At 51.5% G+C, this 11,131-nt stretch overlaps 5 protein-coding genes across 5 annotated transcripts; 2 read left to right on the top strand and 3 right to left on the bottom strand.

Annotated features, from left to right (window-relative positions):
* Positions 1–84: 84 nt before the first annotated feature.
* On the top strand, positions 85–2,631 carry AtWU_01989 (E3 ubiquitin-protein ligase BRE1; the record flags this gene model as incomplete). Its single annotated transcript, XM_035497103.1, has 6 exons — positions 85–273; positions 399–542; positions 599–650; positions 708–1,255; positions 1,312–2,385; positions 2,458–2,631. 6 exons carry the CDS (start codon positions 85–87, stop codon positions 2,629–2,631), a joined length of 2,181 nt encoding a protein of 726 aa, XP_035352996.1.
* A 605-nt stretch (positions 2,632–3,236) lies between these two features.
* AtWU_01988 (urease accessory protein UreF) lies at positions 3,237–4,246 on the bottom strand (the record flags this gene model as incomplete). Its single annotated transcript, XM_035497102.1, has 2 exons — positions 3,237–4,003; positions 4,108–4,246. The coding sequence occupies 2 exons, from the start codon at positions 4,244–4,246 to the stop codon at positions 3,237–3,239; spliced, it is 906 nt and encodes a 301-aa protein (XP_035352995.1).
* A 303-nt stretch (positions 4,247–4,549) lies between these two features.
* On the top strand, positions 4,550–6,811 carry AtWU_01987 (protein kinase COQ8; the record flags this gene model as incomplete). Its single annotated transcript, XM_035497101.1, has 3 exons — positions 4,550–5,317; positions 5,374–5,656; positions 5,706–6,811. The coding sequence occupies 3 exons, from the start codon at positions 4,550–4,552 to the stop codon at positions 6,809–6,811; spliced, it is 2,157 nt and encodes a 718-aa protein (XP_035352994.1).
* Positions 6,812–7,357: 546 nt separating this feature from the next.
* Positions 7,358–8,833, bottom strand: AtWU_01986 (alpha-mannosyltransferase; the record flags this gene model as incomplete). Its single annotated transcript, XM_035497100.1, has 1 exon — positions 7,358–8,833. One exon carries the CDS (start codon positions 8,831–8,833, stop codon positions 7,358–7,360), a length of 1,476 nt encoding a protein of 491 aa, XP_035352993.1.
* A 1,228-nt stretch (positions 8,834–10,061) lies between these two features.
* On the bottom strand, positions 10,062–10,545 carry AtWU_01985 (DUF21 and CBS domain protein; the record flags this gene model as incomplete). Its single annotated transcript, XM_035497099.1, has 2 exons — positions 10,062–10,292; positions 10,372–10,545. 2 exons carry the CDS (start codon positions 10,543–10,545, stop codon positions 10,062–10,064), a joined length of 405 nt encoding a protein of 134 aa, XP_035352992.1.
* Between the last annotated feature and the right edge of the window lie 586 nt (positions 10,546–11,131).

Raw genomic sequence — 11,131 nt, 5'->3', positions numbered from 1 at the left:
TCGGAGATTGTTACGGTCCCTGCTTTCGGCCCGTTGCTGCTCAGTGGTGACGGCCTCTTCTGACGTATGCCTCTTTAGCCACTGATGCCGGCCGCCGAAGCATCCCCCGTCGCATCTTCCGATTCCGGTTTTGTCATGATGGAAGACCGGAAGAGAGCCGCTGCCTACGACCATAATGATTCTGCTCCACCGTTGAAAAAGCAAGCGACTTCGGTCAATGGTGGTAGCAAACCCCATCCCGACGCTGATATGCCCTGGAAAGATGACCTGGAGGTAAGTCCCCGATCTGCCCACGTGGGTGCCAACTTATCCCAAGGGTTCCCCTAGACAGGAATGGAACGCCATAGTCGAGTCTACCGCTACCCTCCAGGTGACATACTGACGTCTTTTCGTCGCAGCGTTTCCAAAAAGACGCAATATGGCGCCAGATGCAGGAGTACAAACGTGAGAAGGTGTCGCTCGAGGCCAAGCTGAAGGAGATGTCCAAAGCCACCGCCTACCACAATGACCATCTCCGTATCATAGATACCTGGTATAAGCAAGTGAGTAGATCGTTGTATTTTGCTCATCCGGTGCAGATTGTCTGACGAGTCGACAGTTGGTCGACGAGGTCAAATTGCTCATGGGCGCTGCCGAAGAGGATGCCAAGGGTGGGTCCCACTCATGCCGGCTTTTGGTTTACATGGAAACGCTAAACAAAATCCCAGAACGCCCGGCTTTCCAAAGCAGCCTGCTGTTCGATGATGTCGACAAATTCGAGAAGCACTTAAAGTCCCGTTCGGAGGATATCCGCCACGTCATCTCTAGCTTACTGTCCAAATCCCCCAGGACCTCACCCGAGGCTTCAGAGTTACAGACTCAACTCGCCAAGAAGCTTGCTGAGGAAAAAGCCACCATCGCAGAATTAGAGAAAGCTCTATCTGAAAAACAGCAACTCGAAGAAAGTCTCGAAGAAGCCTCTTTGCGGTACATGGTAGCCGAGAAAAAGCTCGATCGTGCAAGGAGCTTGACGGTTGCCAAATTAGAGAAGCAGTACATTCTAGGAGCCCAACGCCCCGGCGGCGATAGTGCGTCTGCACCCAAGGAAGAGCCTTCCGCGTCCAACGGCGCGACCCCTAGCGGCGAGCGGAGTCCTGCCCTGGAAGAAGCCCACAGCAAACTCGTGGCCGTGTCTGAAAAGCAGAAAGAACAGCTTCAGAAATTGGAGAGTGAAAATGCCAAACTACTGACTCAAATAACGGATCTCAACATCAAGGTACGCCCACCCGGTTGGACCAGCTAGACTCGAACAGTGCTAACGTGAGACGGCAGCATTCACGACTTACTGACGATGACTACGCGCACACGGACTTGTTCAAGCAATTGAAATCCCAGTACGATGACGTTGTTACTCGGATCAACCACTTAGAAGCGACCAACGTGCAACTGCGAGAAGAAGCGGCAAAATTCCGATCGGAGCGAACCGCCTACCGCAATCAGGTTGATGAAGAGGCACAAAATGCGATCGCCGAGAAGGAGATGCAATTAATGCGGGCAGAAACAGATCTGGCACGGATACGCAACGCGCGCGACGAACTTTTGGCGGACCAGCAAATGCGGAAGGCTGCGCAAGAGCAGGAGAAAACTGCGGCTACAAAGGTGCAAGAACTTGCAGATGCTGGACAGGCTCGGATTACGGCGCTAGAGTCCGAGGTACAAAGGTTGCGTATGGAATTAGATAAGGAGAAGAGCACATCAAAAAGCGTTGATGAGATCCCGATCGAAGAATTGCGTGCTAAGTTCAGCAACCTGGAACGTCAGTTTTCGATGCTCAATACCGAACTATCCTCGATGCAAGTCGCCTGCAAGAAGTACTCGTCATTGGCATCACAGAAAGTTACCGATTTCAGTGTCTTGGAGGAGAAGGTTGCCCGGCTCATTGCGGAGAAGTCCAAGGCCGATCAGAAATATTTCGCTGCAATGAAGAGCAAAGAGGCCAGGGATGTGGAGGTCCGCACCCTACGCATGCAAAATGCGAAAACTTCGGACATTGTGTCGCAGCTGAAGGAATCTGAGGCAGCCACCCGTTCTCTGCTGGCCAACATGGAAAAGCAGGTTAGCGAGACTAAGGAAGCACTCAATTCGATGATGAACAAGAATTACGCAGCCCAGCAGCAAGTCACAGAGAAAAACATCACAATTGAGGGCTTGAACCGGCAGGTGGCCGAACTCAAGGCGTTGTCAGCTTCCAAGGACTCGACATTGGCTAGCGCCTCGAGTGCTTGTCGCCAAGCGGAAACGGAGGTGGAAGGTCTGAAGGTGACCCTGGCGGATACCAAGAAGAGCCTGGAGAACTGGAAGAACAAGAGCCTCGGGAACTCCTCGTCCGAATATGAAATGCTGAGGGTACGGTTATATCCCATCTCTATTATTTGTTTTTTTGCCATATTGGATCATCCTCGCTAACGTGCCCTACAGACTCTGGCACTCTGCACTGTGTGTCGCCGCAACTTCAAGAACACGGCCATCAAGACATGTGGTCACGTGTTCTGTAAAGAATGCGTGGAAGAGCGCCTCACATCTCGGTCTCGAAAGTGTCCCAACTGCAACAAGTCCTTCGGTAACAACGATTACATGCATATCACACTGTGATTTGCTCAGAACCCAGCATCCTGGGTTCCTACCCTCAACTTCGTGTATCATAGTCTCTTCTTTTCCTTCTTGCCTTTCTCGCCTTCCCCCTTTCACTCACCTACGTCACTTTATTACGGCTTGATTTTTCTTTTACCCATTGCGCTCCATAATCATGGAAAAAGGCTCATGGTGCGGTGTTTTACTGTGGTTTAGCAGGACAGGATATCAGAGGGCCGGCGTTCGATCTAAATCTGTTCCTATTGATCGGATATTTTCTTTGCATAGTGGCCGGGTTGTTTGGTCTTCGGGTTACCGGTTTTTCTTTTTGTTTCCTTTTAATTTTCTCTTTCTCTTCGTTTCTCTTTGCTGCCTTTTATTCCTTTTCTTTTCTTTTCTTTTATTTCCCCTTCTCTTTTCATTACCCTCCGGTCCAGAGGAGTTGTTTTTGGATACCCACGTCAGTGTTCGAGCGGCACCTGGGTGGGACAATACGGTGCATGTTGTAGGATTAACTAGGAAGTCACGGCAGAGAGAAAGATGATGAATGCAGCTATATTCATACAGGAATGTCACCTTTGACTAAAAAGAAAGGAATCAAGAGAGCTATCGTGGTGATCTATGCATTATGAGTTGAAGATTCTGCTATATAGAAGTTCATGTCGTCCCACCCAGAGATCAAGAGGTGGGACGATTTGCCCTGCATCTTCGACGGGAGTATCCCACTCCCGCTCTATACGTTGAGTGATCATGCTTTGCAGGCCTTTGCTGGCCAAGATGTTCTGGGCCTGATAAGGGCCCATGACGGACGCACGGACAGCAGCGCTAAGGACTGCCTTGGCATGGTTCAACATAAAGACATAAGCAGTCTGGTGGGCGTCCATGCCCATGGCCAGACATACCACCCCCCACAAAGGCGCAAAGTGACCTTTGGGGCCTAGTTCGTCAGTACCCAGCGAGGTCTTCAGTATGTCGGAGAATTCCTCTACCACCTTCACTGCCTCAGCAGCGTTGGGGTTAGCGTGGAATGGGTTGAACGCATACGTTTTCCGGAAAGCGCGTTCCCAGACCCCGAGCAATGCCCGCCCTTGGGCGAGACTCGCCCGCTGGGCAACTATGCAGGGGGTAGACGCATCAAGGTCATTGTCCAGGGTCTCCAAGTCTTCTGGGCGTCTGTATCCTGCCAGAACGTATGGAAGTGAGGTACTTGCCATAGAAGCGATCGAGAGCTTCAGGAAGCGTTGGAAGGATGCAATTGGGGTCACCGAGCGAGGAAGGGGCTTGTTGTGCGCCAGATAGGACTCGAGACCGCTGGAGTAGGCGAACGAGCCCAACGGAAGGGCTGAATCCGAGAGGAGAAGCAGTGCATGGCTGGGCACTATTCCCGTAGCATCTGGAGCGTAGGAATGGACGGTTAGTATCTTGTAGATAGGTGGTGGAAGTTGCAGTTGCGAAAGAAGAAGTATACGGGGAAGACATCCGCGGGGGCAAACACACCCTCCGGTACCGGTAGATATGAACCCCCGCCCTTGTGCGACGCAGAGGCCGACGCTAGACGAGCACGTGCATTGCGCAGACGGTCCTCGAGATCCACGATCTCTTGCTCGATATCCTGCACGTTGGTCTTCACTGTCATTTGCCCTCACCAAACAAGTTAAGGCGGCCGGTACATGGCGGTGATGAAGAAAGGGAGACCCGCGGGAGGAACATTCGCCTTTAAATACTATTCTTAGTTTTATCCGGTCGGCTGTCTTCCTTATCAGTTGCCTCCGGACCTCTCCGGGGCGCGGTACCGCCCGGCAGAAAACCACCGCGGCTTTTCGAGGCACGAGATGCTATCCGGTTTGCTCTCGCGCTCCCCCAATTGCTTCAATTTCCATCATTATGCGAAGACGGTAGTTTGGAGGCCAGCCCGGGTTTCTCTGCTACTTTATCAATCATGTCGGGCAAGCGTCTGTTCGACGCGATCCAACTTTGCAATGTCGCCAGGTCCGTGGCCGTGAAGCACCTCGAGGTGCGGCAGCGCCAGTTAGACCTATTTACCAGGACTTCATCCCTCACCAAGGGCATCAAGAGCCAGGTGGATGGCCTCTGTATGACCGCACAAGCTGCGGCAGCCTTAGCAAAGAGATTCAATGATGATCCTTCTCCCTCCCAAGCAGCACCCGCACCGTCACCCCGGCCCCCGAGCTCATCCCCCACGCACACGAATCTCTCGCCGGATGAGGCCAGGAAAGCACAACGACAGGCAGAATCGCAGATACCTTCAACGACGGCGGAACATGCCGGTTACGGAGCTAGTCAATTGGATGTTAGCCAGCAGCAAGATGTCTTCTATGAACCCTCCAAACAGACGACCCCCGGCACGTCTGGACTTCCTAGGGTTAAACTACCCAAGACCTCCAGCGACACGCAAACAGGCATCAACACGGAAATAAATGCCGACGTATTCCACTCTCCCGTCAGTGCCGAGAAACCGGCGTCGTCAACCCAGCCTACGGAACAACAGGAGGAGATTTCGGAGGATATGATGAAGGAGATATTCCACAGCCCAAAGGTCGCTAGGATGCTGTCTCGGCAAGCTGCTGCGGATCTAAAATACAAAGGAAAGACTCCGATGCCTCCACCTGACGACAAACCCTTTGGGAAGGAGGGATTGTCGAAAGAAGAGGCTCAGGCCGTGGAGGACATTGTGTCAACAACAACAGTGAGTGCACGCAGTCGGAGCCAATTGGACGTTTATATCTAATAAAGTGCCCGCAGGTGGAACCTGAGACTGCCGCAGCCATGAAGCAGCAGGCAACATACCAGATGATCGAGTCTCGCGTTCCAGCTTCCCGACTAGGCAGACTATGGCAATACGGTGGCCTAGCCACATCCATGGCCTTTGGCGCCGTCAGTGAAAGCCTACGACGAGCCACTGGAAGCCAGTCCGAAAGCACCGGATCCCTCATGTTCAGCGCCGGAAACATGGAACGTCTTGTCGCCAAACTCTCCAAGATGCGCGGAGCGGCCCTCAAGCTGGGGCAGATGCTGAGCATCCAAGGTACACACCATCTACCCCATTAACCAATCCCCCTCTAACATCACCCCAGACACCAAAATGCTCCCCGACTCCATCCACGAGGTCCTCCAACGAGTCCAAGACCGCGCAGACTACATGCCCGCCTCGCAACGCGACAAGGTGTTAACCGACAACCTCGGTCCCAACTGGCGCGACCTCTTCTCCTCCTTCGACGAAATTCCCATGGCAGCCGCCTCCATCGGCCAAGTGCACGGCGCCGTCCTCGCCTCCACGGGCCAACCCGTCGCCGTCAAAATCCAATACCCAGGCGTCGCCGACTCCATCGACTCCGACCTCAACAACCTCTCCATCCTCCTAACCGCCTCCCGCCTCCTCCCACGCGGCCTCTACCTCGACAAAACCATCGCCAACGCCCGCACCGAACTCGCCTGGGAATGCGACTACCACCGCGAAGCCACCTGCGGCGAGCACTTCCGCTCCCTTTTGGCCGACGACCCCGTCTTCCACATCCCCGCCATCATCCCCGAAGCCTCCGGCAAACAAGTCCTCACAATGGAACGCCTCAACGGTATCGCCGTCACCAAAATCCAAAACTTCACCCAATCCCAACGCGACTGGATCGGCACCCAAATCCTCCGTCTCTGTCTTCGCGAAATCACCGAATTCAAATACATGCAGACGGACCCCAACTGGACGAACTTCCTTTACAACGCCCAGACAAACAAGCTCGAATTACTCGATTTCGGCGCCTCCCGCGAATACCCCGACGAATTCATCACGAAGTATGTACATACGCTGATCGCAGCAGCGAGGAACGATCGTCTGCGCTGCGCGGACTTGTCCCGCGAATTGGGATATCTTACCGGCCATGAGAGTCAGGAGATGGTCGATGCGCACGTTACTTCCGTTATTACTATCGCGGAGCCGTTCATGGAGTCGTCGCCCGATGTGTATGATTTTAGGAATCAGACTATTACGGATCGCGTGAGGGGGTTGATTCCCCTTATGATTCGGGAGAGGTTAACGCCTCCGCCGGAGGAGACGTATAGTTTGCATCGGAAGTTGAGTGGGGCGTTTTTGTTGTGCGCGAGATTGGGATCTAGAGTGCCGTGTAAGGAGATGTTTAGGGAGGCGGTTAGGAAGGCGCGGGTTGCGGGGACGATTGAGAGGGAGTGAGTGTATTATTAAAGGGTTGTGGGGGTGGTGTATTATTCTCTTCTCTGGAACTGTATCATTAGCTTAGATTGTATGTATAGAGATCTACATCAATGGGTTGTATTTATAGTAGTGTATGGGTATTGGTATATGGTACATGAAATGAGTAGCAAAGCTGGTGGTATGGCATGACATGGCGTGAAGAGGTATTTGTGAATATGTGTATGTTATCCAGGATAAGATCCTGAATTTGCCAGTCGCTATATTTATAGAGGGGTATCCAAGGCTGGTCCAAAGTATCTTGGGGTTCGTGTCTCCTTGATGAGACATGGGCGTAGACATGTCGTTCCTATTGCTGTAATATAAGCTGAAGCGTCTTCGTCACTGCGTGCTTCGTTGTGCTGTTGCTTCATTCTGACAGTAACCCGGACACCAACTCAGATACCCACGAATATATTGTCTCGTGGGGATCGTGCACATGGGTAGGTGATGATAGATACACCTTACACATCTCACGGAGCGACCAGCACCAGTAAGGCTGAAATCGGGAAACCGACCGACCCTAACTCAACGAGAATGCCCGATACCGAACATAGCATTCCAATAATTCTTCACCCCCTTGCAGATGCCCTTTTTATCCTTCCAAGTACTGAATTTATCCTCAAGTTCGCACGCCGTCCAGAGAATCTCATCCCAGAAGCGTTTCTCGATATCAGTGCCGAAGGCCTTGATCACCTCGTCGGGAATCGTCCATGCGCGCGTGTAGCTCCCGTCATCCGCGAAAGCCGGGTTCACGGCCTGTTTGTCGAACACAGTGGCCGGGTTGAACTTGGGGAAGTTGGCGTGGATGAAGAATGCTCGGGGGGCAGGCGCCTTTGATCCATGGACCCGCCACTCGCCCTTCTGCGTCAGAGCGTAGTCTTCAATGGGATCGAATTGCACCATCGCGGAGCCGGCCAAACCGCCCTGTGTGCCGTGGCCGATGGCGCAAATTGGCTCCGAGACCTGGTAGTATGGCTCCTGAAGGGTCATGGCGGCTGCGACGAAGGTTTCTTTATCGCCCTCTCCGGCTGCGCCTTGCGAAAGCAGTGGGTAATAGAAATCGGGACCCCACATGTTGTAGTAGGTGCTGAGGAGAAGGGTCTTCATGTGCGACTTCTTCGAGATGAGGACCTCTCCGGATTCGCTGGACTGTCGGACTGAGTTCTCGGGGTACGGCTGAGAGGCAATTTCATAGTAGTAGGACGAGATGGTGGATGCCCAAAAATCGGGCCAAGTGACCATGTTCTTCGAGGGAAAGGGGCCATTGACGAATAGCATTTCCGGTGGGTGAATCGGAAACGCATCGGCGTCTAAGAAGAGGATTTCTTCGAATGACGAGAACAGCATTGCGAGAAGCTTGAACTGGTATTTCTCGACCTTCATATCGCCTGGGACGGCGTCGAGAATTTCCGACAAAAGCACACATCGCGCGTTCAGCGATGGCAGGACCACTTCGCAGATATGATCCTCATATTCTTCTTCATTTGCGAGAAAAACTTCAAGAGGTAACTTTGAGCCCGTTCTGCGAAGCATTCGAAGCGAGATCACCAGCACCGGTAGGTAAGAGCCCCCCGCGGTGGAAACCAAGCCTCGCGTGTTCTGTGTATAGTTTAGTTGGGGCGGGTTGGTATTGATCGCATCGACAAATCCGCTGTGCGCATTTTTCATCGTATCCACGTCGAATGGGAGCATGTCCAGCAGCTCCGGGCGGTCCTCTGGGTTCGATTGTTCGAACCTAATTGATGGCGCCGATCCTAATCTCAGAGGTGGCTCGCATTTCGGCTCATGAGCGGTCAGAAGTGGCTGGAATTGACGCCAGAATTGGATGTGGCCTTCGGTATGTCTGCGATTCGAGGGAGTCGCTTGGTGTGTTTGTATGGATGGGGCTTGCTCGGTCAGAGGATAGCTGCGCCATCGTGAATAGGACCAAGCGAATGTTAATAGGATGAATATTGCAAGTAATAGCGAGCGCACTCGTAAGAACGCTCGAGAGGGAAACATTGTATTTGGAATGTTGCGACAGGAATGTCAACGGCTGTCAATGGTTTCGTGGTCTCGTTAGGATCGCAAAATATAGCACGGAGAGTCTGACGTAGTCGTTATATCGGAGAAGACACCGTTAGCGCAGGGGGAAAGGCATTGGAGGCGTCCGGGGAGGCGTCAGCAAGGCTCGAGAGGAAATGTAACGAGGCTGATAAATGGAGAAGACATGCGTGTCGGAGAAGAAGGAGCTGCAAAGTACCTTTGAAAATAGAATCAAAGGATAGGAAAGAAGAGTGTCGGGGGAATTTGCGAGGGAGGAATAAAGGACGGAGATGAACAAGCGAAGCGAACCCTGGACAGATTGCAGGATGGTCCGTTCGAGACCGAGGGGTTGTTCTTGTTGATTGATGGTTCGAGAGACCCACAGCACGATGTTCGGTGATAAGGCAATCCACTTTCAAAAGGTAGTTTGTCCTGAGTTATAGAGTGATAGTATAGTCGCAGGGGTATGATTCATGTCAAGTCGAAACAAACAATCAGGAGTGATGATATCGGTGTTACTGAGTGGACCATGGTTAGAATGGACTGCGGTGTAATGCTTAAGTTGATATTTATACTTTATTTTTCCCCTCCAGTAATTCGTATTGCGGTGAGAAGAGGCGGGAAAAAAAAAAAAAGAAAGAAAAAGAAAGAAAAGCAAATTAAATGAACAGATGATTAATGTCTAGGGTAAATAATAACAAGCAACTGTCCATAGTAGTAATACTACTACAACTAAATTAGTGGAAATTGGGGGCCATTCTAATAAATTCATTAAGATAAGATGAGGGGGAGTCTTTTTGTCTTTTGAGTCTCATGGAAGTATAATTGCAGTGGGGAATTGGATGAGCGGCAGGGTCCATCCAGACTGTCGCGGATTGATTGCGTCAATTATCCCGGAGATTACCAGCCCCATCCGCCAGCGAGGATCCGTCTGCCTCCGCTAGTATCTGTCATGCATTCGGTCGAACCGCTCAGAGGCGTAATAGTCTACTGTGAAATAAGCTAACACATGCTAATGCTAAAATATATAGTACAGACGTAATCACTACACTTTCCGCTGACATGCCCACTACTATGCTCATGATTTTTAGTAGTTTAAAACGTTCCGTCATTTCTCGGCCCGGTTGCTGCTTCTTCCCCTTCAAGGATCGTGTAGACGATGCCAGGTTCTCATCGGGTTGAGCCTATCCCTCGCGTCGGTCTATCACTCCGGCATATTCTCGTCGGACGCATTGGAATCGCTCGGAGAAGTCCCTCTTTTGACTTTATCAAGTAGACGTCCATGAAAACTATTCCGCCTAGGGCGAGCTGGGTCATACTTCAGTGAACCAAACCATTGATGAACCGCCTCCACAGTAACCGACGACGCATAATGAATTGATATTCCCAGGATAACCCCCATCAATGCGGCTACTGTGAAGTAGCTAAGAATGGCCTAGGTAAACCATAAGTGTTTATTCCTTGGGTTGCGACCAGTACTTGCTAGAAAGGATGGAGGATCTATCCATTCGTACCTCGAATTTGATTAGAAGCCTTAGTGGAGAAAGGAGCACATAGAGGATGGCATGGGCTAGGATCCACATTGGCGAGGCTAGTACACTGAACAGCCCATAGACCCAGGAAGCCAGGTAAGCCAGAGCATAGAGCACGGCACCGGAGCTCGCTGTCAAGGCGGTAACCCAATCCATTCGCGTGGCTAAAAGTGTTCCAGAAGCAGCTGGTTGGTTACATAGAGCATTCCAGGTGCGTCAGCTGAGGCAATTTATGACACGGCCTTGCTGTACAATGGGAAGGGATACAGCAGTAGAGTGAACTATACAGAGTAAATAATGCTTGGATGGATGATGGCGCTGCCTGTCCGGTAAGCGGTCTGCAGTGGCAGAAATGGTATGGTTGAATGACTTGTTTTGGTTCATCGATTGTTATCGTTATAAGTATGTACTCCTAGTATTTATTTTATGGGGTAATCAACATTCCTCTTTCATCCATGGGACTGCCTGAATCTTTCAAATGTGCTAAAATTATTAGCAAACACGGTGAATATATCTCGCATATTCCCTCGAAGATGATGCAGTATACTACAGTTGATATACCAAGTCACCATCGGAGATGACAGCCGACCGGCCGTCGGGGAAAAACCAAGGAGGGAAGCCCTAAACCCTAAGGGGAACTTCTCCATGGGACTAGCCCGTCCGGGGTCGACGACATCGACATCATCAACTCTTACTTGGCTGCCCATCGCATTCTTTCTCTTCGATCCTCGTCCGCTGCTCT

The sequence above is a fragment of the Aspergillus tubingensis genome, assembly GCF_013340325.1.
Source record: "Aspergillus tubingensis WU-2223L DNA, scaffold_3, whole genome shotgun sequence".
Taxonomy (NCBI): Eukaryota; Fungi; Ascomycota; class Eurotiomycetes; order Eurotiales; family Aspergillaceae; genus Aspergillus; species Aspergillus tubingensis.
Note: the sequence above shows the minus strand (reverse complement) of the source record. Positions and strands in the feature narration are given on the sequence as shown.